General features: G+C 30.8%; 1 protein-coding gene and 1 pseudogene across 1 annotated transcript; both read left to right on the top strand.

Annotated features, from left to right (window-relative positions):
- The first annotated feature begins 16925 nt into the window (after positions 1 to 16925).
- On the top strand, positions 16926 to 23825 carry LOC106772636 (glucomannan 4-beta-mannosyltransferase 9). The gene is made up of 10 exons (XM_014659166.2): positions 16926 to 17252; positions 17403 to 17705; positions 17771 to 17869; positions 17939 to 18191; positions 21309 to 21419; positions 21580 to 21716; positions 22147 to 22260; positions 22338 to 22537; positions 22932 to 23126; positions 23266 to 23825. Exons 2-10 carry the CDS (start codon positions 17403 to 17405, stop codon positions 23426 to 23428), a joined length of 1575 nt encoding a protein of 524 aa, XP_014514652.1. The 5' UTR covers positions 16926 to 17252; the 3' UTR covers positions 23429 to 23825.
- Positions 23826 to 26378: 2553 nt separating this feature from the next.
- On the top strand, positions 26379 to 27310 carry LOC111242268 (annotated as a pseudogene).
- The last annotated feature ends 214 nt before the right edge of the window (positions 27311 to 27524 follow it).

The raw sequence follows: 27524 nt of genomic DNA, 5'->3' as shown, positions 1-27524 counted from the left end.
GTGTATTTCTTTGAATTGTAAAATTGTAGTTGTTTTCTCTTTTTGGACTTGTATTTTTGGCTTGTTAGGAGTTTGTCCTAACAAGAACATTGGACATTTATTATTTAAGCGAAATTTGTAGTTGGTAAGTGTGAGGGAACCAAAGTTCCTTCTAACTTCACCATTAGGCCGCATAGACTAGCTTTAATTGTGATAGTCTAGTGTGTGTCAACTTTTATTTCAAGTTTAAATCCCTTTGAGAAGTTTGGTACAAGAGAACTTGAGGTAAGCTTTGGCTAGGAAAGACTTGGTTTTTAAGAAATCCATAGTGATTCACTTCTCTTTCCTGGAAGTGAACTTAAGCTTCTCTTGTCTCCTTAACTCTCTTAAGGAATTTTATTTGAAATACAAAGTTTGTTTGCATAAGCCATTTTGAAAATCTTAAAAATGTATAGCATTATTTATGAAAATTGTTTTTCAAAATTCTTTTAAAACAAATGAGTTTTTATAGTAACTTGCATTTAAGTCATGGTGAGGATGAGCTACATTATAAAGTTAAGAGTGACCTTCCATTCTTTGGTGAGAACACTAGTGCATTATCATACCTAGCATGGGAGAAAATAATAGAAGAACTTCATCCATTCCTAGTTAGGCATGGTAATTATCATATACTTAGTTTATNCATCTCTAGGCTTGTAGGACATGCAAGTAAATGGTGGAATCAAAGACAATCTAAGGTTGAGAAAGGTAGAAAATCTCCAATTAAAGATTGGTGTGACTTGAGAGCATGCATGAGATGAAAATTTGTTCCTTCTTCCCTTGTAATAAACCAAGAGCAAATATGTGAGATGAGAGAGATAGAAAAGAAAGAAAGAGTTGAAAGAAAACAATATCTTGCTACCTTAGAAGAAGAACTTAGAATCCTTAATGAAAAACAAGAAAAAGTCCAAAAGGATTTAAGGAAGATTAAGAGAAGAAGAGAGGAAGAAAAAAGAAGGAAGAAACAACAAATAGAGAATGAGGAGAATCACAAAAGAGAGAAAGAACAAAGAGAGAAAAAGGAGGATGTAAGAAGAGAGAAAAAGGAGGAGGAAAGAAGAAGAGAGTACAAAGAGAAAGAGGTAAAAGAATGGATGAGAAAGAAAAAAGAGTAAAAGAAGAGATTGAGATGAGACAAGAAGAGGAAAAGTTACTTGAGCCCCCTACCACTCCCACAATTAAGATGGAGACTAAGATGATGAAGGGAGTTTTCCAATCCTTGAACTTTTCTCAATACATCCAACCATCTTTCATAACTCCAACTTTTACTTTTGAAAAATTTTCAACTTCTTTTTCACCTCCCACTATTTTTAACTCCTCGAATTTTTCCAAATCAAACTTTGAGTTGATGTTACCTTTTAGGATACAATTAACTCAAAGTAAAGACAAACAATTTTGTGGAGTAGAGCTTCATAAATTTCAAGTAAATTCTTTTAAAATTAGCATAAGGTCTTCTTTAAATATTTCATCTCGATACATGTTGTTTGTGGCTCATAAGATTATTGGTGTTGTGTTTGATGACACTTGCATATGGATCTTTGATCCTGGTGGAAAGATACATAAATTAACCAATAATAAGAAAAATGTTTTTGTCATAAAAGAACAAGAAGATTTGAGGACAAATCCTTTTCAAAAGGGAGGGTATGATGGCATGCCCCTAAAAATTAACTCTTGTGTTGGAATGAATAGTCTTTCAAAAATATACATCCAACATAAGGCAAATAAAAACTTCAAAGATGCTCTTACTCTTCAAGACCTTGATCATTCATTTGATTTAAGGTGTATCATTGTATGGAGCTATATTCTTCATTTACTCACTATTATAACATTTGTTCTAACTTGTGTTATAAAATGGGTATTTGACCTTGGTGGAGAAGAACAAAAAAACTCCATAGAAGATAAGAAAGTTTGCCTCGTTCCATGTTAAAGATTTGAGGGCAAATCCTTTTCAAGAGGGAGGGAATGATGGCAAATCCCCTATCCATGGTCAAACACTTTCAAGAGAGTGGAAGCCATCCATGAAGATGACATCAACTCTACCTTATGGACCACCTTTGGAGCCATTATGGAGCATAGATTGAACGGTAGTGTAGGTTTATTTAGGCCTTGTATTTGGCCATGTAGTGTAGGTTTGATTAAGGCTTGTGTTAAGGCCTAAGTAGCATATGATTTTCCTTAAAGTTAGACATCCAAACCAAGTGAAAAGTGTGTGCCATGTGTCATGCTTCCATTGGAGAGGATTTACTTTTTAAAAGGTAGCCACATGGCACCTTAGGAGTGGAGAGTTTTTGCTTTTAGTAGTGCCCACATGGCACTCTTGGAATGGAGAGGATTGTGTTTTGTGAGTGGCCACATGTCCTCCCATCATTGGAGAGGTTAGAAGGCCTCATTTTCGGCCAATGAGAGCAAAGATGGGAGATCATGCTTTTATGGTTAGAAGGAGACACCATTGGCCTATAAATAGAGGTGTCTCCACCCTTGTATTTCATCTTTGATGTTGAGTAATGTTATGCTGCCCACTTTTGGCCATACTACTTATCTTAGATCAAGACTAGAGCAACCCATAAGGCCCCTCTAGTCACTTTCCTCCTTGAGTTGGCCTAACCTCTCTTGGAGCCACCAAACACTACACCACCACCATCATATCTCCTAGAGGCTTTGAGCTTCTACACCATTCACACATTAGCTCATCATCCTTGGACCATTTACCACCACATTTCCACACCATTCATTAAGGGAAACACCCCTCCATGCACATCTCCTAGCTTTGGCCCAACCTAGCCAAGGAGGTTGCCATCACTTAAGCTTTTAATCTTACCATATTATATTACTTGAACGATTCGGTACACTTGTCGAGAACTTAACACGTATGTGTGTGTCTCTATGTTTGGGTGTATGTTTGGGTGTCTATTTTTGTGTGTGTGTGTGTGTGTGTGTGTTTGTGTGTGTGTGTGTATGTGTGTGTGTGTGTATGTTTGTGTGCGTGTGTATGTGTATGTGCGTTTCTATGTGTACGAATTCTAGACCCATTAGGAAGTGTCTAATGAAGATTGATGAAGGATTAAGAGGATTAAGCACATAAAAGGAAACTCTAAAACGAAAAACACCTATGAATTTTAGACCTATTAGAAATAATGGTTCACTAATAAGGAGGTATAACATCTATCGAATTATTACAGAATTTATTGTTTGAGGTATTGCTAACTTAAGCATCAATGTGACTTTGCATGTTTGCCAACTGAAAACTCTCTAAATCAATATTTATAAATATATTCATATAAAAGGACACAAAGATACATCAAATAGAAAGGAACAAGCTGAAGATAATGGACACATGTGAAGCACGAGCAAATCTTGATCGTACATCTAAAAATATTTATGGTTAAATTTTTCAAAATATAATCATAAAAAATAATTATAATTATAGGAGGATCGTTGTAATAATGATTTCATTTAAAGGAATTAATAGTCTATATGTTAGAGAAGTGGGGCTTTGATAACGGAAGTTAAGAACACTGCCTTCAACCTAATACCTATTGAATAACACCCTTATTCAGTTTTTTTTTTTTTTCACACTATAATTAGAAACTCAAACCAAAATAACATGTGTTTTCTATATTGTAGTCAAAAGAGATGTCTACCCTATCATTAGTGTTACTTATGTAATGTAACAAAAGTGAACGTCTTTGATAACGAATTATACCTTCAACCTAACACCTCTTCAATGACCCTTATTCATTTTGTTCATACTATAATTAGAAACTCAAACCACAATACGAATGCATGTGTTTTCTATATTTTAACCAAAGCAAAAAATGTCTAATTAATTTCATTACATGTTACTTAAGACTAAGATATGATCTAGAAAGTATGATAAATAATACTATGAATAATTCAAGGTGAATAATATAGCAATATGATTCACACACTCAAAAAAAAATATAGTTTATGATAATTTTATTTTACCAATGTGAAATGCATTATAGATTTCATATTGAATATATATATATATATATATATATATATATATATATATATATATATATATATATATATATATTTTGCATACATAAATACTCGCCAAAAATTTTATTAAAAAAAATCGCACGAAACATTGATGTAACAACAACATCATAATATATATCACTTTATCCATTGAAAATGAAGCAAATTTGAAGTTAATTCAAACCACTTGGAAGATTAGTGGCAAATTTCAATTGTCCTTGACGGAATCTAGTTTTAAGCCAAGATAACACTTATGATTAGTGTAAACACCATATTTAAATTAATAGTTATGCTTCCTTTGCCTGTACGATAAAGACATAACACTAATAGAAAATATTAAGGGTATAAAGTCTAAGTCTGTAATGAATATTAATGATGTGCAAGTGGAGAGTAGTCACTGTTTGAAATTTAAGTTTAGGTTAATAATTAGTATCAACATGCTAATTAAGAGTTCCATTTATATGCTATTTGACTAAGAACTAAAGTATTAGGTGAAGATTTAGAAAGATTTGTGACTATTGATAACGATTATTCTTTCCAATCTCCTTACTCATAATAGACTGTTCATTTCAAAGGCACATTCCATGTTTACCAGCCAAAACATTAACTACTTCTATAATAACAACACTATAAAAATAGTACTGATAATAAAACATGTTGCTGAGGTAACAATGATATTATAACTTTTCAATATAATATATATATATATATTACTGAATGAATGAGAAAAAAGGGAGACAACAAAAGAAATTCAAAAAAAAAAGAGAGAAGATTCATGAAAGATAGTTATGTACCAAATGGAAAAAATTGAGCATTTTAGTTTTACTATAGCTCATTTCGTCAAAAATTACATATATAAAAGTTTTCGTTGACAAAATAATTAACAACTATGTAATTAATGCATGATTGCAAGTTTATGTGATGTGGTGACAAATTTTCAATAAATATTTTGAGATTATTAAATTTTTTATATAGATGTATAAAAAAATTGAGTGCCAAACATATAAAATATTTTAAAAATAATTAAAGTTTTAAGAAAATGTATTTTAAATTATATACTAATTTATATATATATATATATATATATATATATATATATATATATATATATAATTAATTAATTTGAGGGAGTTAGTCAACTAAGGTTTGTTATATATATTAAGCATAATTGTCATGAAGATGTTATTAAAATATAAAAAATAAAAATATTGAAAGTTCACAAATCCATGATAAGATTACATCGTATAAATAAATAAAAAAAATCTATTGTGAAAAAAACTAATAGATAATAGTAAACCCGTTATTTTTAAAAAAATTATGACATATTTTAAACTTATATATAAGAAAAAAGACATTCTTTATAATTTTAAAAAATTTTATCAGTATTCAATTCTCATTCCAAAAAATAGTTCCTTCTTTAAAAGATTTAATATTTTTTTCTTATCCGTACTAGGTTTTATTATAGTTTAAACTGGATCATCTTTTTCTTCGTATTAAAATCTTTCTCTTACCAAATATATTAGCTCATTTAGAAGTTATTTTTAATTCTTCTGCCAAATAAGCTTAATTAGACATCAAAGAATTAGGAATTTCCTTAAAACTATTATGAGTTGAATCTAATTGTTATAAATCCTACAATCTATTTACAATGAGAGTGACATCCTTCAAAAAGATATATCAGCCAAGGAATCAAATTCCATTAGCACACCACTATCTAGATTCTTAACAAGAGAAAAGATTCATTCACAACACAAAGATTATCATGATTAACTACAATTGGCTCAGGCTGTGATTGAACAACAAGTTGTACCACAACATGTTGCACCACAAAAGACTAAACCATAAATTCGACCACAAGCTCTACCACTTGAGCTAAAGAGTCATTAGCCTCATCCTATGTACCAACCACCTTAGGATAATAATTTTGTTGTATTTTTGGGAGAACTATTTTCTCCTCACCTGATATAACATTGATATCATGTTGTAAGTGTCTACAATTAGATAGATTATGACTAAGAATTTTGCAATTTGAATAAAATAAAGGCCATTTCTCATACTCTGCATCAACAATAAACACAAATAATGGCATTTCCACCAAAATTTAATTAGGCAAATCAGATAACAAATCAACATTAACCATAACACGTGCAAAGAAATCTCAAGACTTATTTTTAATAGAATAATCTAAAGATAAAGTTGTGTCAATTCCATGTGCTATTTAAGAAATTGCTTTTAGTTGCTAATGCAAACTCAACATTGATTTTTCATAAGTTTCATTGAAATGGGGACAAAATCTTTTGTCCCAGAAAAATCATGAAGAATACCATGAGATAAATTCCAAGTTCCAAAAGCCAAAACCTTTTGTATGTTTTTAAAGAAGAAAAAGCAAATTCATAGAATCCTTTGCCTAGTGGAATTACCTTCCATTTACCTAAATTCTTCCAACACATAAAGTTTTTTATAAGGTCTAAATGTGTAACTCGCTTATCTCCTTTTGTTAATAATGCTCATACAAATGATTTTTACACTCCTTCAAACCAACAAGATAAACTTCTTTGAGAATCTACACATATACCATATATCCCTTTATACAAGGAGAAGGTAATTAAGCAAATGAATATCACACACATTATAAAGATATAGACAAATTTATGTTTTTGTGACCACACATTTGAAGAAGAATTAGAGAAAGATAATTTTTATTAGTCTTGATCCTATAAACAATCCTAAGGAATACAAAATCTCTAAGAAAAAGTCATATATATGCCTCACCAAGCGACAATTTTAAATCTAGCCAGCCACCTACACCAAAAGTACCAAATTTGCACGTTGTTCTAGCCATATAAGAGAACTTGTTCCAATTATCCTCAAGCCACATATGTAGACATGAAAGAAATGCTCATTTGATGCTTGATTAAACTAATACACCAATTTATAAAAATATATTTAATTAAGATTGATTTTTTCTTGTATAATTACATTAAATATTATAGTTTATAAATTATTTTATCATAAGTATAAAATGATATAATGGATAAGTATATATGTAGTTTTTATATCTTTAACTTTAGGTTATTAGAAATTATAAATTCTTTTTATCCCAAGTCAATCAAGATTCCTTTTAAGGCTAGATCATCGTCATGGTTTTATATTTATAAGGTGCCTTAGAGGGTATAAGGAAAAAAGAGTATTTAAACTGCCCATGGTTCATCTTTAAAACATAGTTTTCGACCCCACAATAGGCATCAATGTTTCTATCACATGTTCGTATAGACATCTTTAAGGTCAATCATCACGTTCCTAAGGTATCACCGCGTTCTTGAGGTATTGTCTGCTTTGGTAACTTTAAGCATGGAAGGAGTATGTAAATTTTGTTTGATCTTGACTCTTAAATTATGTGAGACTATTGGGTGTACCAAAACAAGTCCCTCAATTAAGGGCAATGAGAGCTTTCGTCCCTATAGGCAACATCTACAAAAAAGAAGGGATTTACCCACGACCTAAATCCCTCGGTAATGACAAAAAGTCGTCGGTAATTACCATTTACCGACGACCTTGTGACGGCTAAAAAGTCGTCAATAATATCGTTGTCAAAAACATTACCGACAGCTTTTTGGCCTTCGATACTACCGATGAGCAGAAAGCCCTCAGTAATACCGATGGCCAAAAAGCTCTCGGTAATACCGAAGGCCATAAATCTGTTGGTATTACCGAGGGGCAAAAGCTCTCGGTAATGCAGGGCGAAAGTGGAAGGCATTAGAAATGGCTTTGGCCATTGGTAAGGCCATCTGTAATGTACATTGTATTTTCCAGTGCAGTTGTTTTGTGCATTATACCCAATAAAAGGAAAGATGCAAATAAGCAATAATCCCAAACATCAATTCAGCCAGCCAATTCATCTAGGCAATTCATCAAATGCAATCATTCAACATTCATCAAGAATACTTCAATGTTTTTAAATATAATTCTAAGTTCAATGGTCTTCAAAAGTTCCTAAATGAAAACAAAGTTTGAAAATAAAAAACCTAAGTTCAATATTTGAAAATATAATTCTAAGTTCTATTGTCTTGAAAAGTTCCTAATGGCAAAACAAAGTTTGAAAATAAAAAACCTAACTTCAATGTTTTCAAAAGTTCTTAAATGTATAATAATCATCATAATCATTAGAATCATCATGATCTTCTTCTTGCACAGGTGTGGTTTGGGAAGGCTACTGAGGTGGGCATGGCTGCTTGGATGATGATAGGGCAGACTGTCCTTACTGAGGTATCAATGTCCTGACCAGATTTTCAAGATTGTCAAATCTGGCTAGAAGTGAATCAGAAGCCTCTTTACTAATGACATTGTTGTGGTCAAATGTGCCGGATGTAGATGGTTGATGTCTCAATATCCCTCATCTTCCAATATTGTAATTGGAGGCAAGTTCCTACCCCCATACAGTTGTCCTTTCTTCTTCCCCCCGACGACCTTAACTCGGCATTAGGTCCTGATGATTTCATCGTCAGTATTTACTCTAGAGTCAGCATCAGGAGCAGATCCCACCTTTGATCTCGCCTGTGTCAATCTCGCAAAAAAGTCTTCCTGTTAAATAAGATAAAAAAAACTTCAGTAACATGAATTTGAAGTGTGAAACAAAAAAAAAAGTACAAAATTGAATGTTGTTAAAAAGTTTACTTATAATGGTCTTGCAGACCTCTCATCAACATATGTGTCAGTCCCCTTGTGAAGATGAGTTTGTGTAAACACCTCATCAACATGAATAGCCCATCCAAGCTCTACTACCTGTAAAATTTCAAAACATACGAATGACATATATATTAATTTCAAAGTACACAATGTTATAGAGTTATTGATAATAAATGACTGAAGATTTTTACCATACGAATCACATGCTCATGTGTAGTGATTGATCCTCTAGTATGCAGTACACCACCTTTTTCTGAAGCCCTATTTTTCTAGGCGATAACACATTTAATGTGGTACTGTGGTGAATTCCAATGTGCCAGCAATGGATTCCATATGTGCTCCACCACCTAATAAGGGTGTTGTCCTGCGATCCTTGCATCTCTAAACATTTTTGACAGTCGGTGAGATGCTTTCATGTTAAAGTTTTTTCTTAATTTGAGCTTCATGCTCAACTGCCCACTACACCTTTTGCTATTACAATAGATAATGTTAAAATAAATCAGATGAAATTCCTATTTGAAATTAATAAAAGATGATTAAGTAACATGATATTTTACCTTAAACCTTTGCCAAAACAGTTCTTTGTCGTCTTTAGGGATTACTACCCATGATGCCCAAGGCTGAAGAAATTGTTGCTTAATAGACCTAGTGATGGCCTGTGAAGCAATTCTAGAAGGAAGAAACCTAAAATATGAATGTAAGAATGTTATGAATCTAAAACCATAGTAGGACCAACAATTTAATGCAAAATACTCACGGATTACTGTGAAAGACCAACTTTATTACCTAAGTCTTTCCACTACTTTGCTTTTATTTATTTATTTGGATCTGATATGATTCACTGCATCATTTTTTTTTACTTTATAAAGAAAACAAACATTTACTTGTCAACAACAATTATCCACACCTAACCAATACCTTATGATCCCATGATGTGATACTACAATCAAGGGTCATCTACTTTTATATTAGGTATATTTTGGTTTCACAGTAGTCTTTCTTATCTCAATTTTTTTCTTTTTTATTTATCTATCAGAAAAAAAAAATATTACAAGGTACTAGATGTATGGAAAAATATAACTTTACTGGTTAGGTTTGACCTGTCATGCAATCAACTTGAAGGGCTTATTCCAACTTCTTTGGGAAGTATGACTTGTCTAATTGTACTTGATTTGTCACATAATCAACTTGCTAATAAAAACAGACTACACAAAAATTACAAGAAATGAAATTTACAAAACTGCACAATTTACATTACTGTTTCAGCATATAACTAAGATGAAAAGCAAAAAATCAGTCCAAATTATCAAAATTCAAGTCAGTTCCACATAATCACAGTCACCATCATCAAACAGCAGGCATTCTATATCAAGTTTGCAACTAGGAAAAACTGTGTGCACTCTCCTCTCATGTATCTTGGATTCAATGTGTAGCTCTCAACGTGACAGAACAACACTACCATAGGCTTGGGAAGCTTCTAATCATCATCATCAATTTACAGTTTCCATTATTAAACTCACCAGAAAGAACAGGGGAATCAACTTACCTCGATAGCCAAATGCTTGACGATGCCACACTCTGCAGACCACCACCCCTACGAACTTAACAACCCCACTTCACCCCAACATCTTCATCAAGCCAACCTCCACGACCCACCACCACTGCCGCAAACGCCATCTACAACGACCCACCACCTTGCTGCAAACACCACGAAGGCTAGCCACCCAAATCGCAAACCAACAGCCATCAACGAACACACCTCACCGTCAAACAGAACAGTTACATGAGAATGCCTTATGGCAAGCAAATTGGTACTCCCAAAACCCATGCAACTTCTGATATTTGGCTTAGGGAAAGTGCGAGCAAGACGAGGGTAGGGGATTTTTGAAATTAGGGGTGGGGGATTTCTGAAATTTGGGGAAGGAAACCCAAATTTTTTACTTAAATCCATCGTGAACATTACTAAGGGCCAACAACCCTCGGTAAATTATGTCACCAATTCATTACCGAAGGACTACAAGTCGTCGGTAAATGATCGTCGGTAATAAGTGTGTTTACTGTAGTAATGTTCCGATCTCAAGTCCATCAAGACATCGTTAAGGTAAATCACTACTTTTCTGAGGTATTATCTGCTTCAAAAATTATAGTTTCACCATAATTTTGTCTTTAAAAGGCGTCTAAGAGAGTGGAAGGAAGTAAAAATATTTAAATTACGCTTGATCTCAACTCCTAAATAATGTCAAACTATTAGGTGTACTGAAAGAATAACATTCCAACTTTCCATGTTTATATTAGTCAACATAAATACTAGCAAACATACATATGTATAAAATATATATAAAAAATTAATTTTGAAAATAATATTTACATATAATAGAAAAAGAATACATAAATAATCATTTACTTAGTAAACTTGTCAATATCACATATAGTATTATTTGTTATTGTATCATGTATTATAACAGGTGACTATAACAAAATATAAGAGTGGTCTAAATGAAAATAAAATTTGTATATACATATAAATATGTCAAGGATTATCTATGCATACAAGATATTCATAGATATATTATTATCAAACACACACATACGCTTCACGTCTCTCATATATATATATATATATATGGGTTTGTTAATGTGCGTATGCCTATTTTTCAGTTGGTACATTTTAATAATGTGTACCGGATTATAGTAAACAAAAATATCCTCATATATTATGGATTCTAAGTTTTAAAGTTAAAGATATTTAAATAATTTTCATTCTCAAAACTAAAAAAAAAAAAATTCAAACCCTTACTCACCTCTCTCATTCCTTTCAACCCTTTCTCTTTCATCTCTCTCACTCCAACATTTTCTCTATCATCCTATGGTAGATCCAACTGAAAAAAAAAATAGAAATATTCGTCGTTAAACAATTTACCTTTGTAAAGAATTGAGTCATTGGCATATTTGCCTTCAGGCAAAGATTCATTCAAGATCTCTTCAATTTCATCATCTTCACTAACCTCTCTAATTTCATCATCTGCAGTGTTGAATCATCATCTCTTAAAAAACCTTCAGGCCAATTACCAATTCCTTCTGATGTCATTATACTTGTGAAAATTAGATAAAATTAGATAAGACAAAAATTATAAAATGAAAACTCATTATAAAATCATTTTTTTGTAAGAAATTGTTTAATAGCGAGTTTTTCTGATTTTTTCCAAGCGAATTACCGATTCCTTCATATGTCATTATGTTTGTGAAAATTAGATAAAATTAGATAAGACAAAAATTATAAAATGAAAACTCATTATAAAATAATTTTTTTGTAAAAAATTGCTTAATAGTCAATATTATGTACCAACTCAAAAACAACTGTAGACACATTAATAAACCATATATATATATATATATATATATATATATATATATATATATATATATATATATATATATAAATTAGTCATCTTTTATAAATAGTTCAAACAATGATTTAATGTCCTATAGTTAGAATATGAAAGTAAGAATATTTTTATATTGAGATTATTTTAGTCTAGCCAAGAACAGGCTGTATCTGCTATCATTTTGTCATGCCACAATTCCATTTGATGCTGATTCATCAACAATAAAAGCATTCTGTCTTTGTACTCTATAACAAAGCATTTCGTACAGTATTTGTTTGATAGAAAATAACAAAAATGGCTTAAATTAGCTATGAATTATTCAAAATTTGTTCAATGATGATACTATTTTCTTAATGTAAATCTCAGATTTGATTTTGACCTTACTTATATAAATAAAATAGATTAAAAAATTGCAACATTGACATTAAATGATTTTAAACAACTTGTATTATAGTATATACAATTATTTAAAATATTAATTTTAAATATAAAAAGTCACATCTTTAGAAACTTATGATTTATGATTATTATATATTTGTTATGCTAAAATATTTTTATTCTAAGTTTTCCTCACCTTCATCTCACGTTTTAAGATTAGAACGTTAATTAATCTGAACTAATAAATTTTTACAAAATTGAAAAATATTTTCAATAAATAAAATAAATTATCAAATTATAGATCAGTTACATTGAAATATTATGCCTTCTCAACAAATCAAGTTAGAGTTTAAATATGACTCATCGAATAATTACAATAAAGAAGTACAAACTTAAACTACATTTTATGCAAGATATTTAAATGTTTAATTTGCAACCCCTAACAATATAAAAATATTTATTAAAAACATGTTATAAATTTACATTATATTGGTATTTTTTTCAGACCTTTAAAAAATACGCTAAGTTAGGACGGAGAAAAGATATATGACGAGCTATATATAATAAAAAGAGACAAAAATGCAAATTTGCGTATACAAAAGAAATTTAAAATAAAAATATAAAAAACTAAATCAATCTACTTATTCCTTAAATAAAGGGAGTTTTAATAAGTAACATGTTTTGAAAGTTTAAAATTGAGTCCCTAAATTTTATATCAATTTTAATTGTGTTCATGATTGATTTTTGTAGAATTCCTTTGCGTTTACTTAATCGTTTAGAAATAGGATTGTTAGATTGGTTAATGTAGTTATTTAAGCTAGTAAAGTTTTTAATGTAATGCTTTATAGTACTGTATAAAAATATGATTAGAAATCTAATTAAAACTATTTATAAGTTTAAGGATTTGAAAAATAAAATCAAAATACAAAAACTTATTTAGAAAATTTTTGGATAGTATTTATTTTTAATCCTTCACAAATAAATTAAATTATTTTAATTTTTTATTATTAATAAGGACTAAATTAAATACAAGAATTGTATGCGGATGTGAGATCAATACTATCATGTGACATTAACACCGTAACATCCTATCTTAATAGTGTATAACTACTAAAATAGACATCACATATAAACAATTGAAAGACAGATTACTCCAAAAGAGTATGTATAAAAAGTTATTAGAGTTATCTAATACCTAACTATATAATAGTAAATATACATACATACCAAGAACTTGTACCACCAAGAGTTATATTACACTAAAACCAAAAGCATAATACTAGAGTTTTACAAAAGCGTATACACTGAAACTAACATCTTACTCTATGCTTCAGTACCATCACCAACCAACACCTGATCAATGGAGACATCTTCCTCTACTCACACCATTAAAGTGATCATCGCAAACAAGAAGAAACAACCAGACAGACAAACTGAGAAAAAAGGGTAAGCTAGTGTACCAAAAGAGTTTTCATAACATTTATATAGATTTTAACACATAAATATCCATATCAATGAATCTAGACACATGCAATGATATTTACTAGACTTGACCATTCAGATACATATATTGATGTCAGACTATGGTGAATTATGCACTTGTAGTGACAAAACAACTTGCCCACTCAAGCTACCACACAAGGTTAGTTTTTCTACCATCTATGGCCAAGGAATCAAACCATAAACTAGGACCTCAAACTAGTCCTCATGACATAACCTCATTTCTCTACTTGAAATAGGATATTTATTGGAGTGTTAGGATAATCTACAAGACTAAGTCCATACATCAATACATTACACTACTGAACGTCACCATAAAATCTCTCCACGAGATTCATGGAATTACACCAAACACATAACTATTGAACGCCACCATAAAATTTATTCACAAGATTCATGGAATTATGCCAAACACATATATCATACACATAATCTCTGACAACTCATCATTATCATAATATCATACATGAACAAGCATTATACATGTTTACAATTATACTTTAATCATACTTACATTCATATTTAAAATTAACAAAGCATCAACAATCCCCTTCAATTATATACATAGAATCAGTATTACTAAACTCAACTCAATTAAGTGTATGAAAAACACAAAAAACCAAAAACATAACTTGCAACAAGGTGGGCTTAGTAGTATAGGACCACCGCTCAATACCCTACGTCTAAAGGCCACTGGAAGGCCAACGCTCAACGGTACAAAATTACCACTCAATGTCACACGTCCAAAGGCAAAACCCATGCCACTAGAAAGTTAAAGCTTAACGTTATATCAATGGTCCTCAACGCTGCATGAGAAACCAGAAATTTCAAATCTTTTGCACTCAAGACCTATCCAAATGACCAAATTGATATTCTTGGCATTGTGATTGATTCGAAAACATGTTATCAAATTGAATACTAATTTACTCAATTGGCCCACATTAGATCAAACCAATAGCAACTACATCCTAAAGCACAAACTTAGCATATCAAAATACTAGATTTCAGCAAAACAAAAAGCTAACCAAGTTTGGAATGATACAAACACAGACTCCTAACATCAAACTCACTCAAAGAATAATCCCTATAGGATTTCACCTATCAAACCACCAATACTAGACCAATTTCTAACTAGCATTATAACTTATTACCATACCATAATTCGACACCCATTGCAACCAAATCAAGCAATTCAAACAACACACCATCATAATAACAAGAATAGATTTCAGTATTGATTCAATAAACTAAAACAACATTTTAAATCATTCACAGACCATCAAAACAAGAACTCATACAATAAACAACCACACAAGAATTTCCCAAACTTGACTACCAATCTCAGATTCAACACGCATAACAATTTATCAAAGCATCAATAACATCAAAAGTGGTAGCTAGTTTCCTTACCTAATAAACAACCAAACCACTATAGAAAACCTAAAGCAACTCAAAAGACACAAGAAGCTCTATCTGCTCTACGAATAACTAAAACATGATCAGGGTACATCGTTATAAACACTGATCAACAAATACTCAAACTGATTACTCAAATGACGCATGCAAGCTGAACATGACATACATGGAACATTTATAAGAAAAGACTATAGAAAAGGGGTTGGAACTCAACTTACTTAAATGGAGAAATTGATCTGTTCAAATTGAAGAGCTTACCGCAAAAATCAATTTTACTGTCTCAAATTTTCAATCAGGAGAACAGAAGATAAGAATTCCTAGAGAGAGTTAAAGAACTCTAAAAAAGTAGTTTTAAGATTAATGATTTATTTTAAAATAATAAAACTCAATCATAAGAAAACTACTTTTATTAAAATCTTTTAATGTTAAAATAGTCCAGTCTTACTAATTTTAAACTACTAGTCACTTTTAAAATATCAATTTCTAAATCTTTACAAATAGTGTTGTAGTACTATGAATATCATATATATATATATATATATATATATATATATATATATATATATATATAAATATATAATAGTAATAATAAAAACTTCAAATAAAAAAAAATTAAGAAGAGAGAGAAAATATTATGTATTGACATAGACAAATACATTAACAATAATTTAACCGAAAATACTTAATTAAATTTTTTTAACAAAAATAAAACTTAATTAAAGAACAAAAATGAAAATAAGATGATCAATTCAAATAATTAAAACTAAAGTTGGGTGAGAAATGATTTTAGTGTTTATAAAAATGATCCAAATACGTCTCTTTTTAATTTCTAAAAGCAAGGATAGTTTTATAAAATAATTAGTAGAATAATAAATGATTTTTTAAAAGTAAAAGAAATTAACCTACTTAAAAATTTGTAAAAAAAAATGTTTAAATAGTATTTTCATAAAGAATATTAAGATATCTTTGTTTACAAAATGTAATATCTCTACAGTAAAAAAAGCTATAATAAAATAAAATAAAATATTTGTCTTCAAATGCAGAAATAATATATATATATATATATATATATATATATATATATATATATATATATATATATATATATATATAAAATCCTCCAGATATACATGTAGATCTTTTCATGCTCCGCTCAGCACCAGGTCGGATTGGTGTATAATTTTTAAATACACTATGGCACTTTGTTAGAATAAATTAACATATATTTTAAACCAAACTAATTAAAAATTCTTAATAAAAACAAGTACATATATTACTTTAAAATATAAGATATTTTTTTTTAAAAAAAAAGTGATGTTAATAAAAAAAATGATGTCTTTAATCAAGTTTAATAAATGAACTAAAGATATTCATTAATGTTGATAAAGAATTCTGTGACGTTATGGTTTTAATATCAAAATATTAATGTGCAGGTAAGAGAGACTCTTCTAATTGACATTTGATTTTTATATAGCAATAACATTCATGCTTGTGGCAGCTAAGAGTTTCAAGATCTCGAACCATTTTCAATGCAAAAACCCGTTATAAAAGGCCAACAAACAGAGTGAGAAAAACAGAGAGAGAATACAGAGCTTCCTCTTAGAGGCCATTGCTCTTGCAAAAAATAAAAACAAAAACAAAGAACTCTCTCTCTCTCTCTCTCCTGTTCTTCTTCATTCTTATGTTTTTCATCTTTCCTTTTAATTTTTTTTAGGCTCTCACGTAATAATAATGATCAGTGTTCTGCTCGTGGAAAACAAAGTGGCATGCAATTACTAAACTAGCATCACCAACGCCATAACTTCCTCCAAACCTAAAAGTTCAGTGCTCAGAGATCCAGAAGGAGAGCAACTGATTAACAAGGTTCATTTTTTCAGCTTCCTTTTTGCGTGAGCTTGAAGCAAAACATATACAGCAACTACCCAGAAGAAAAGATGCTGTTTTTTCAGAAAAGATGGCTGATTTTGTGAAATCCATTTCATGGGGTTTGCTTGTTTTTGTGTTGGTTTTCAGATGGAAGCGTTTCAAGGGATGACGAGGGGTGACATTTCATCCCAAGTGGGTCAGGTTTGGAGCCAAGTGAAGGAGCCAGTGATTGTGCCACTGCTGAGAGTGGCAGTGATTCTGTGCTTGGGCATGTCGTTGATGATGTTAGTGGAGAGAGTGTACATGGGCCTTGTGATTTGCTTGGTGAAGCTGTTCGGAAGGAGACCTGAGAAGCGTTACAAATGGGAGCCTCTGAAGGAGGACGTTGAGCTGGGAAACTCTACCTATCCCATGGTTCTGGTTCAAGTCCCAATGTACAACGAAAGAGAGGTAGCATAGCAGATTTTCTTTCTCCATCTGTTTTTGGACACACTTTTTCACATTTCTGAATGCAGGTTTATCAGCTCTCGATCGGTGCTGCTTGTGGGCTTTCTTGGCCTGCGGACAGGATCATTATACAAGTTCTTGATGATTCTACTGACCCATCAATAAAGGTATGCATGTTATTTATGATGAGAATATTTTGGAGTGAAAGTTAAAGAAGGCATTTTTGACAAATGCAGGAAATGGTGCAAATGGAATGTAGCAGATGGGCAAGCAAAGGAGTGAACATAAAGTACGAAGTGAGGGACAACAGAAATGGGTACAAAGCAGGGGCTCTGAAAGAAGGGATGAAACGTAGCTACGTGAAGCAATGTGACTATGTTGCCATTTTTGACGCAGATTTTCAACCGGAATCTGATTTCCTCTGGCGAACTGTCCCATTCCTCGTCAACAACCCTGAACTTGGTCTTGTTCAGGCACGCTGGAAGTTTGGTACATTATCTTCTCTTTCACACAACACACATCCTTTTTTTTCTTTTTCTTCATCTCCAACTCTACTTTTTAATAACTTTTTTTAGAAAGAAGTGATTCATCCGTTTTAAATATTTTCTTAACATAAATTCAAATAAGTTAATAAATTGATTATACATTTCCAAATTGTAAAAAAAAAAGTTGTAAAAAATATTGTCAAATATCATCAACCTTCATTTTAGTTCTATCAAACTAGGTATTATTATTATTATTATTATTACATGGTTTATATGATAATAATTATAAAAGTTAAGAAAGTTATTATGTAAGATTTTATATAAGATCAGTTAGACTTAATGCTTTTTTATAAATTTTTAACAAAAATAAAATAAAATTTTGTAAGAATGAAATTAATTAATACATAAGTTAATTGTGAATAGGCAGAAGTGATTTCATTTAACTTCATTAAATTTTTATTTTCTAATTTTTTAATGAACTAATTTTAGCTTATATTAAAATTAATTTAAATTTATGAAAAAATTATTTAATTTTATTTTTTGTTTTACTCGTAAAATTTTTATCGAGGAACTTTTACAAAATAATAGTTTATAATTTAATAATAATGTTTTTACTCTAGTTTTTTCTATTATTTGTAAATTTATGATTTTTTATTAATTGACTCATGCTAATAATTATGGAAATCCAACTAGTTTCATGGGTTATATTGCATTGAAAGTAAGAAGTAAATTAAAAGTCATACTAATTTTTTATGGGTTAAATATGTTTTTTTGTAATTAGTTTTTCTTCAAAATTTTGGCCTAATTTAGTTCCTCAACTTTAACTTTAAAAATGTATGAATTTAATCCTTTTAACTAAATTTTCTTAGGTTTAAGAAACATCAAATAAACCTAAGAAAATTTAGTTAAAAGGATTAAGTTTATACATTTTTAAAGTTGAGGGACTAAATTAAGCTAAAGTTTTGAGAAGAGGCTAATTCCAATTTTCATTCAAAGTTAAGGGACCAAAAACATATTTAACCCATTTTTAATTATCTTATTAATAAAAAAAAAAATACAGCATTGTCTTGCGTTTTGGTTCTAAGCTTTTGGCGGCTTTGGCTTTCTTTCTTATTTTTTTTTTTTTGTTTTCTTGGATTAACCATTTAACCTTATTCTGTGCTCATGGTTCGGAAAATACAACTTTGCCAATAAAAAACTGTCGGCGGGTCTTGTTTGTTTCGAAAATGCTATATAAATAGAATAACTTTTATTTAGAAATAATTTTACTAAAATAAATTACATTTAAATTACTTTTTAACATAAAATAATAAAATAACAAGTAAAGCTGTTTACATTTAAATTCTATTATTCGTTTTTAATTTTATATTTTCAGTATATAAAATAATATTAATTATCATTTGCAAATTACCTTTACGATGATGAGATAAAATTAAACTCATCTTCCAAAAGGTTCTATCTTTGTTTCTGCATGACCCTCTGCGTGTTACATGTGTACACAACTCTAGCCACTGCTCTGTTCCTACTTTGTTGGTTTGGGTTCACTTGTCTTCTTCTAAATTCTGAAAAAGTGGTAGTGGTTACAAAGCAAAGTCTCATTTTTCTGCTTTCAAATTTTGAATAGAGTCTGCCATGAGAAGTCACCGTCATGAATAAACTGAAAGATGATTAAACATGATACAACAATAATGTTGCAGGCGCTATGAGTGTGCTTAAGGTTCATTTAATGGGAGAATGGGGTCAGTTTTCTGTGGCCGAAAAGTGAGATAACTGATAGACCACAGTAGAAGAAAAAAAAGAATAGTTAGTGTGGGTGTTTATAGGCACAGCAACTCAATGAATAAACTGGAATTGGTACGCAAAATCATCATAAATTTTCTTAGATTCATTAGATAAGATGGTGGTTCGTTAATTATTATTTTTTAAAGATCATGTAACTTTATGTTAGAGATGTAGTTAGAGTCATTTACATCTTCACCTAATAATTAGGTCATCATAATAGCAACCCACTAGATTTGTACGTATACGAGGCAGAACAGAAGCATTATTATAATCTACATCAGTAAGCAAGCATGATCTTTTTGGAAAGATGAAGTGTAACACTGTCATTAATACATCAAAATTAAAGAACATTGGTAAGTATAACTTGAACAAGTAAAGTTGTTTACATAAATAAAAATGAAAATAATTACAATTGTTGTAAGTGGCTATAATTTATCTAGCAATCTGCGTGATCAATTATGATGTTCTGTAGGCCTGTTAATTATTCTTGGCTATTTGAGTGGTGCTGTTCTTTATGATTCTACCAAATTCCTATGCTATAATTAGGTTAAAGAAATGATGATGTATGAAACAAAAATTGCACCCATTGAATTACGCTTTGCTGCATATACGTTTAAAAGGCATAAGGAATAATTCGTATTCCAACAAAGGAAAATATGATAGAATCTGTTATGTGTTCTGTGTTCTTTGAACGTTTGCCAATTTAGAAGGACATTGTACTAATCCAAGAAAAGACTTGAGCATGTGCAGTAGCATTTTACCCAAAACTTAGACTCAACTTTTGAAGCTTTTAACTTTTATATTTCTATCAAGAAAGTTGCAATTTTGGTTGAACTATTCTTAAAGTCCGGAACATAATTATGGTAGATTGTTGTGACCGCAAAAGAGGGCAGTACTTTGAAATTAATCTGCATGCGTAGGGGTGCCTATGTTTTACGGAGACACCAATGTTGTTGTTGGTATAATTATGGTTGTTAACCTCATAATTGTTCATAAGATGTTTTTTCTTTTTCATCTGCTTTCTTCCATTTTTATTTTCTCTAGTTAGTTGTACTGTATTTCTGCACATATTTTTTGTTTTTGTTATTAATCTTAGAAAACACTCATTCACCAAAGAAAATATTCACCACTATTGCATCCGGCAGCTGCATGTGCAATTTTAATGGTGGACCATCATTTCCATATCACTGTCTAAATCTGTTGCCAAAAGGCAGCTGAATTGATATCGCACTCTCATTCTAAATCATTCACAATAACACGATGAAATCGTTGATTTCGTTGCAGCAAATTTATGGAATTAACAATGCATTCTTTTTTTTTTTTTAATTTTGTTTTGCAGTGAATTCCAATGAATGTTTGATGACCAGGATGCAAGAGATGTCACTGGATTACCATTTTACTGTGGAACAAGAAGTGGGGTCTTCCACTTACGCCTTCTTTGGCTTCAATGGTAATCATCTATAGAAGAAAATAGTTTCTTTCCTTAAAGTATAAAAAAAGAATAATCGATTTTAAGTGCAACAGTGGAAAATGGAAATGTTTTCTTGTGATTGTAGACTTATAGCATGGTGAATTTACAACCATTTTTTGTGCTGTCGTAAATGATACAGGAACTGCGGGTGTGTGGAGAATTACGGCGCTGAATGAGGCTGGGGGATGGAAGGATAGAACCACAGTGGAAGACATGGACCTGGCTGTTCGAGCCAGTCTCAAAGGATGGAAATTCTTATACCTGGCCAATTTAAAGGTTAAATTTGCTTAATTCTGTTTTTTCTGATAAAAGTGGTAATTGAAGAGTGTCCGTATACTATTTGATGAAATGTCAATGACATGATAGGACTATTAGTAAATACTAGCCTAAAATAGTAGTACATATGCTTAAACAGCACAAACAGTTTCATTCAGTCGTAATTACTCAACTAGTCACTGAACATTCGGAGATTTCCATGCAGGAAGTTCTCTACCAAAGAAGATTTTAGTAACTTCAGGAAATAGATTTACATAATTCAATATCAGTCAATGTTGTAATCTTTTAACCTATTACCGAAAATGTAATGTGTGTGAGTGTATGTTCAGACTTAGGACTTAGGAGTGTTAATTGGTTGGTTTGTTTTTATTATGTGGGGTTGCTGACAGTGATGAATTAGTATGACATGAGTTTATTACTTGGAAAACAGGTGAAAAATGAACTACCAAGTACTCTGAAGGCCTACCGGTACCAACAGCACAGGTGGTCTTGTGGACCAGCCAATCTTTTCCGGAAAATGGTGATGGAGATAATGAGGAACAAGGTAAGGTTGCCCCATCGAATTGGCAGGACAACAAGTATTGGCTATTTATGACCAAAATTCTTGTGTGTCCATTGCAGAAAGTATCCTTGTGGAAGAAGATATATGTGGTTTACAGTTTCTTCTTCGTCCGGAAGGTCGTGGCCCACATAAACACTTTCGTGTTCTATTGCATCGTCTTACCTGCAACAGTTGTGGTGCCTGAGGTGGTGGTACCCAAGTGGGGTGCTGTTTATATCCCTTCCATCATCACACTCCTAAATGCTGTTGGAACTCCAAGGTCTTCATTTTCTCTACTTTTTCCTTTCTTCTAAAATCTAGTTACCTCTACTACTATCAAATAACAAATACATGTGTATATATAATATTTGTTGACTATTATATAATATCTCAAAAATCATGCCATGATTGGTTGACAATGTAAAAGAAATTACATTAACATTGCATATAAATTAAACTCCCAACTTAGATAATCCATAGAGTGCATAATAAACACATCAAATATGATTCTTATGCACAGCACATATAGGACTGGTCATAAACTATGTAAATGTAACGAGGAATGAGCAAGCACTCCGTGGTTCTCTAGTGGTAAAGAAAAAGATTTAAAACTTTAAAAGATAATGAATATGTTTTACAAGTATAACCTTGTTGACTAAAGGTGCATTTTTCAGGTCACTCCACTTACTGGTCTTCTGGATTCTCTTTGAGAATACCATGTCTCTGCATCGAACAAAGGCTACAATTATTGGTCTACTAGAGGCTAGTCGAGTGAATGAATGGATTGTCACTGAAAAACTTGGAGATGCTCTTAAGGGTAAAGGTGGGGGTAAAGCACCCAAGAAGATTCGATTCAGGATTGGAGACAGGTATAATAGTGGAGTATTGTTAATTTCTTATTCTTGGTTTTGTTTATCATATAACAATAGCATTCACTTGTTCAAATTTTATATTATATCCCAGTCCTTACCAATCTATATTTGCTGTCTTTGTGTTCAATATCATTAGAATTCACATGTTGGAACTTCTTGTTGGATTCTACCTTTTCTTCTGTGGCTGCTATGATGTTATGTTCGGGAAAAACCGGTTCTATATATTCCTATACATTCAATCAATTGCTTTCTTCATCATGGCATTTGGATATGTTGGCACTATCGTTCCCAACTCCTAAAAGGACTTCAGAACACTTCATTCAGATATTTACATATTGTAATAGTGTTCATTCACAGTATAATCTGTGACATTAAATTAAAGCTTGTGTTATGGGTGGTCATTCTTCAAGGTTCTGCATAATCAGAGTCGTGGCTCGAACAGTCTTTGTGAATATTCAAAACAGATACATAAGAAAATTACAGAAGTTATTCCTTTGGATATGAAGTATACAGAAAATTATTACAGCACTCTTCAGGCAACAATCTTCCCAGGGCAGACATCTTTGATTGGACATATGGCTATAAGATTTTGTAGTTCTTTTTCTTTTTCAATTTTATCAATCATTTCCTTCTTTACTTGAATTTGTTCGAAGAAATAATAAACATCTTCAATAAATGGGATAGATTACAGAGTTTCGTGTTGAATCTCCTTTTTGTCTTACTCTATAGTAAAAGTTATACAAATAGTGATTTGGTAACTAATATGTATGTAAAAGATCACGTTTGAAATTGTTGACTTCAAAGTAAACCTGAAAAAATCATCAGAAATATGAAACATGACCTTCATCTGTACCATTATATATTATATAAAGAAGATTCGTCTTTGTGTGATTCTTCTTTTCAATTTTACCAAGTGACCAGTTTTTAAATTTAACCATTTTCTTTGAATTTAATCGTTTTTTAAATTAAATAAATAAAAATGATCTACAAAATAAATAAAAATTATTTATTTTTAATTTTATAATTACAATTTTATTATTTAATATGATTATAAAAAATAATACACATTCTTGCATATGTTAGTCCCTTGATAATAGCCATTGAAAAAAAAAAATTGACTTGATCTCTGACTAAAGAGTTCCAACCACCAACATTGGTATTCATCACAAGGAAACCAAGGAAAGTTGTCTCTATTTCCTTTTCTTTGTATTTGTTGCTAGTACCAAAACAGAGTTCACTTTGGCAACAGACGCAGAATCTTAAGTAGACCAAATCAGTCTTTTTCCTGAATCTGAGAAGGGTAAAAACATGCCAAAAGCATTTATTACTGTCAGCTCTAAGTTTGTTTTCCATTAATAATCCAGCAGCATGTCTGAATCCTTTCATCATTCTGTTCAAACAAGGAAATATGAGGTCGCGGAATATGCTGTTGTCACAATCCCTGTTTTATGTCAAGCTTTTTAAAAAGAAAAAAAAAAATGTGAATGTTATTCATAAATGTACTGTATGACTGTCTAGTTAGCCATTGACGGAGCGATCTAGGACAACAACATACTAAAGCTCAAATCAAGCAACCGTTAGACTAAATATCAGAGATGATCAAACAATCATCAACACTTAAAAACTTTAAGTACCACTTATAATCAAGTTTCCAGATAAAGTATGCTCACAACGTATTGGATCATGATTAAGTCTATAATAATTATGAGTCTATCTCGAAACCTATAAATACGAATTTGAGGTAAGGAAATAGATGATTGTATTTATTACGAATTTAAGATTTTACTATGCTAACTGAATTGTCATAATACTAACTTGGACGTTGGAATACCTTTGAAAAGTACACCTCTGTACGAGTTATTGAGAACTAGGAAGAACTTTGTAATCAAAACGAAAGATAAAGTTTAGAGACTTGGAGGAAAGTGTGAAGGGGTGTTTTGATTCTGATCCCTAACCCCACATCCGAAACAATAATCAATGTTACAATAATTAATTATGGATGTAAGATATCTCTCCTCAACTAAAGATAAGACAAATTTACAATATATAAGTCAATACAAACCTTACTTTACAAGTTAGTTTTTTGATATTGAGTTAAACTTAAAACTCACTTTTTAATATAACATCATAGTCACAAGTTTAAGTCATTATAATGATATTTATTGTTTATCTAAGTATAAAGGTGTGTTGGAGATCCTTCACAGATTCATTAGTTAGAAATAAAATTAATTTACAAAATATATATATATATATATATATATATATATATATATATATATATATAAAAGTGGAAATATCATCTTATAACCTTGTTTTATGAGATTGAATTAAACTTAAACTCCACTTCTTAACAATAGAATTAAAAATATTTTAACTTTTAAACTTATATATAAAATTTGAATTTGTGTATTTATCAAACTTTGATACATTTTGCTTTTTAAACATAAAAAAAAAATACAATTCTTATAATTCATATTTAATCTTGGAATATAAATATATTTAACCTTTAATTATATAAAACAAACCTTTTTGAATGAAAAAAGTACATTTTAGATAGTAGAAAAGAATGGAATGAGAGAAAGAATGTAGAAAATGAAGTTGTCAGCAAAGAAGGGATTTACCCACGACCTAAATCTCTCAATAAGGACAAAAAGTCGTCAGTAAGTGCAAGTTATCGACGGTCTTACGATGGTCAAAAAGTCGTCGGTAATATAGTTGTCGGAAACATTACCGATGGCTTTTTGGCCTTCGGTATTACCAACAGGCGCAAAGTCGTCGATAATAGCAAAGGTCAAAATGCCGTCAGTAATACTGAAGGCCAAAAAACAGTCGTCGGTATTACCGAGGGGCAAAAGCCCTCAGTAATGCAAGGCGAAACTAGGTGGCATTAGTGATGACTTTAGGTCGTCGGTAACGTGCATTGATTTTTTCAATGCAATTGTTTTCTGCAGTATACCCAATAAAATGAAAATGAAACCTACAAATAAACAATCAATAGTCCCAAACATCAATTCAGCCATTCAATTCATCTAGGCAATTCATCAAATGCAATCATTCAATATTCGTCAAGAATACTTCGATCAATCTAAGTTTCAAAAGTTCTTAAATGCAAAACAAAGTTTGAAAATAAATCCTAACTTCAATATTTCGAAATATAATTCTAAGTACTATGGTCTTGAAAAGTTCCTAATGACAAAACAAAGTTTGAAAATAAAAAGCCTAGCTTTAATGTTTTCAAAATGTTCCTAAATGTCTAATAATCATCGTAATCATCAGAATCATCATGGTCTTCTTCTTGCACAGGTGTGGTCTGGAAAGGTTGCTAAGGTGACACAAACTAATCAAAGGGTTGAGAATCTACAGAAGGAATTAACTAAACTCTTGAGACGAAAACCAAAGGTTGAAAAGGAAATTTATGAGCTTCCCCAGGACATATTTCTTAATTGCCCTTCAAGCTTGGAGGTTGATAGGAGAATCATTAATGTGTTATGCAGTGAATCAAATGACGAAGAAGAAGATATCGAGAAGACATTGATTGTGATAATTGAAAAATGCAAAGACATATGTGCAGATAACCAAAAAGAAAATGATTGGTAAGAAATCTATTTCTTTCCTTCTAAAGAAGATATTTGTTTGTAGAAGTGGATTTGCTCCCACACTTAGCCTTAGAGATACCCTTCAAGAGTTAAGAATGGAGAAGGTAACCCTTTGTTTTGTTCATAATCTTTCACTTCCCAATTAGGTGGAGAGATCATTACATGGTCTCATATAATAAACAAGTTTTTCAATGAAAGAGTTAACAAAACCTTGTTATGTAATAACACACAGAAATTGATTGGAATTATAAACAAATGGTGTAATGAGATCTTAGATTAATTTCTAACCTGTGATGAAATATACAACTTTTGAGGATAATGCTTCACAAGAAAATTTACACCTAAAATTGTTCTCGGACATCATTCATGGCAAAGTGCATAGAGGGGAAGAAGATGACAAGGAAAAGGAGTGATGATGAATCAGATGAGAGAAGTGGTAATGGCAGTAAATGGGTGAAGACTAATTCTGAATGTAAGTTGCATTTTGTGATATAAATTTGGTGAATAATGTGTCTCACTTTTAATTTTGTATAATTAATATATAATGTCCTTTTGTTTGATGCAGATATTGTGCTGGAGATATAATAAATGTGCTTGTATTTTTAGAAGGTGTGTTAGTAGCTATTGAAGTAAAGATGAGTTAATGTATAATATATATATATATATATATATATATATATATATATATATATATATATATATATATATATATATATATATATAAAAGAAGTAGATTTGATATTAGATTATGGGTAGAAGTACTTTTGTTTTTTGAGGACGGATTGAATGAAAAAGAGAG

Source organism: Vigna radiata, chromosome 8 (assembly GCF_000741045.1).
Source record: "Vigna radiata var. radiata cultivar VC1973A chromosome 8, Vradiata_ver6, whole genome shotgun sequence".
Classification (NCBI taxonomy): Eukaryota; Viridiplantae; Streptophyta; class Magnoliopsida; order Fabales; family Fabaceae; genus Vigna; species Vigna radiata.
This window is presented reverse-complemented; position numbering and strand designations above follow the sequence as displayed.

Excerpts from the sequence above, each read along its gene's own strand:
- LOC106772636 (XM_014659166.2), top strand. The coding sequence starts at position 17,403 with ATGGAAGCGTTTCAAGGGATGACGAGGGGTGACATTTCATCCCAAGTG. Across the intron at positions 22,538-22,931 it reads AATGCTGTTGGAACTCCAAG|GTCACTCCACTTACTGGTCT; the intron begins GTCTTCATTTTC and ends TGCATTTTTCAG. Across the intron at positions 23,127-23,265 it reads CGATTCAGGATTGGAGACAG|AATTCACATGTTGGAACTTC; the intron begins GTATAATAGTGG and ends CAATATCATTAG.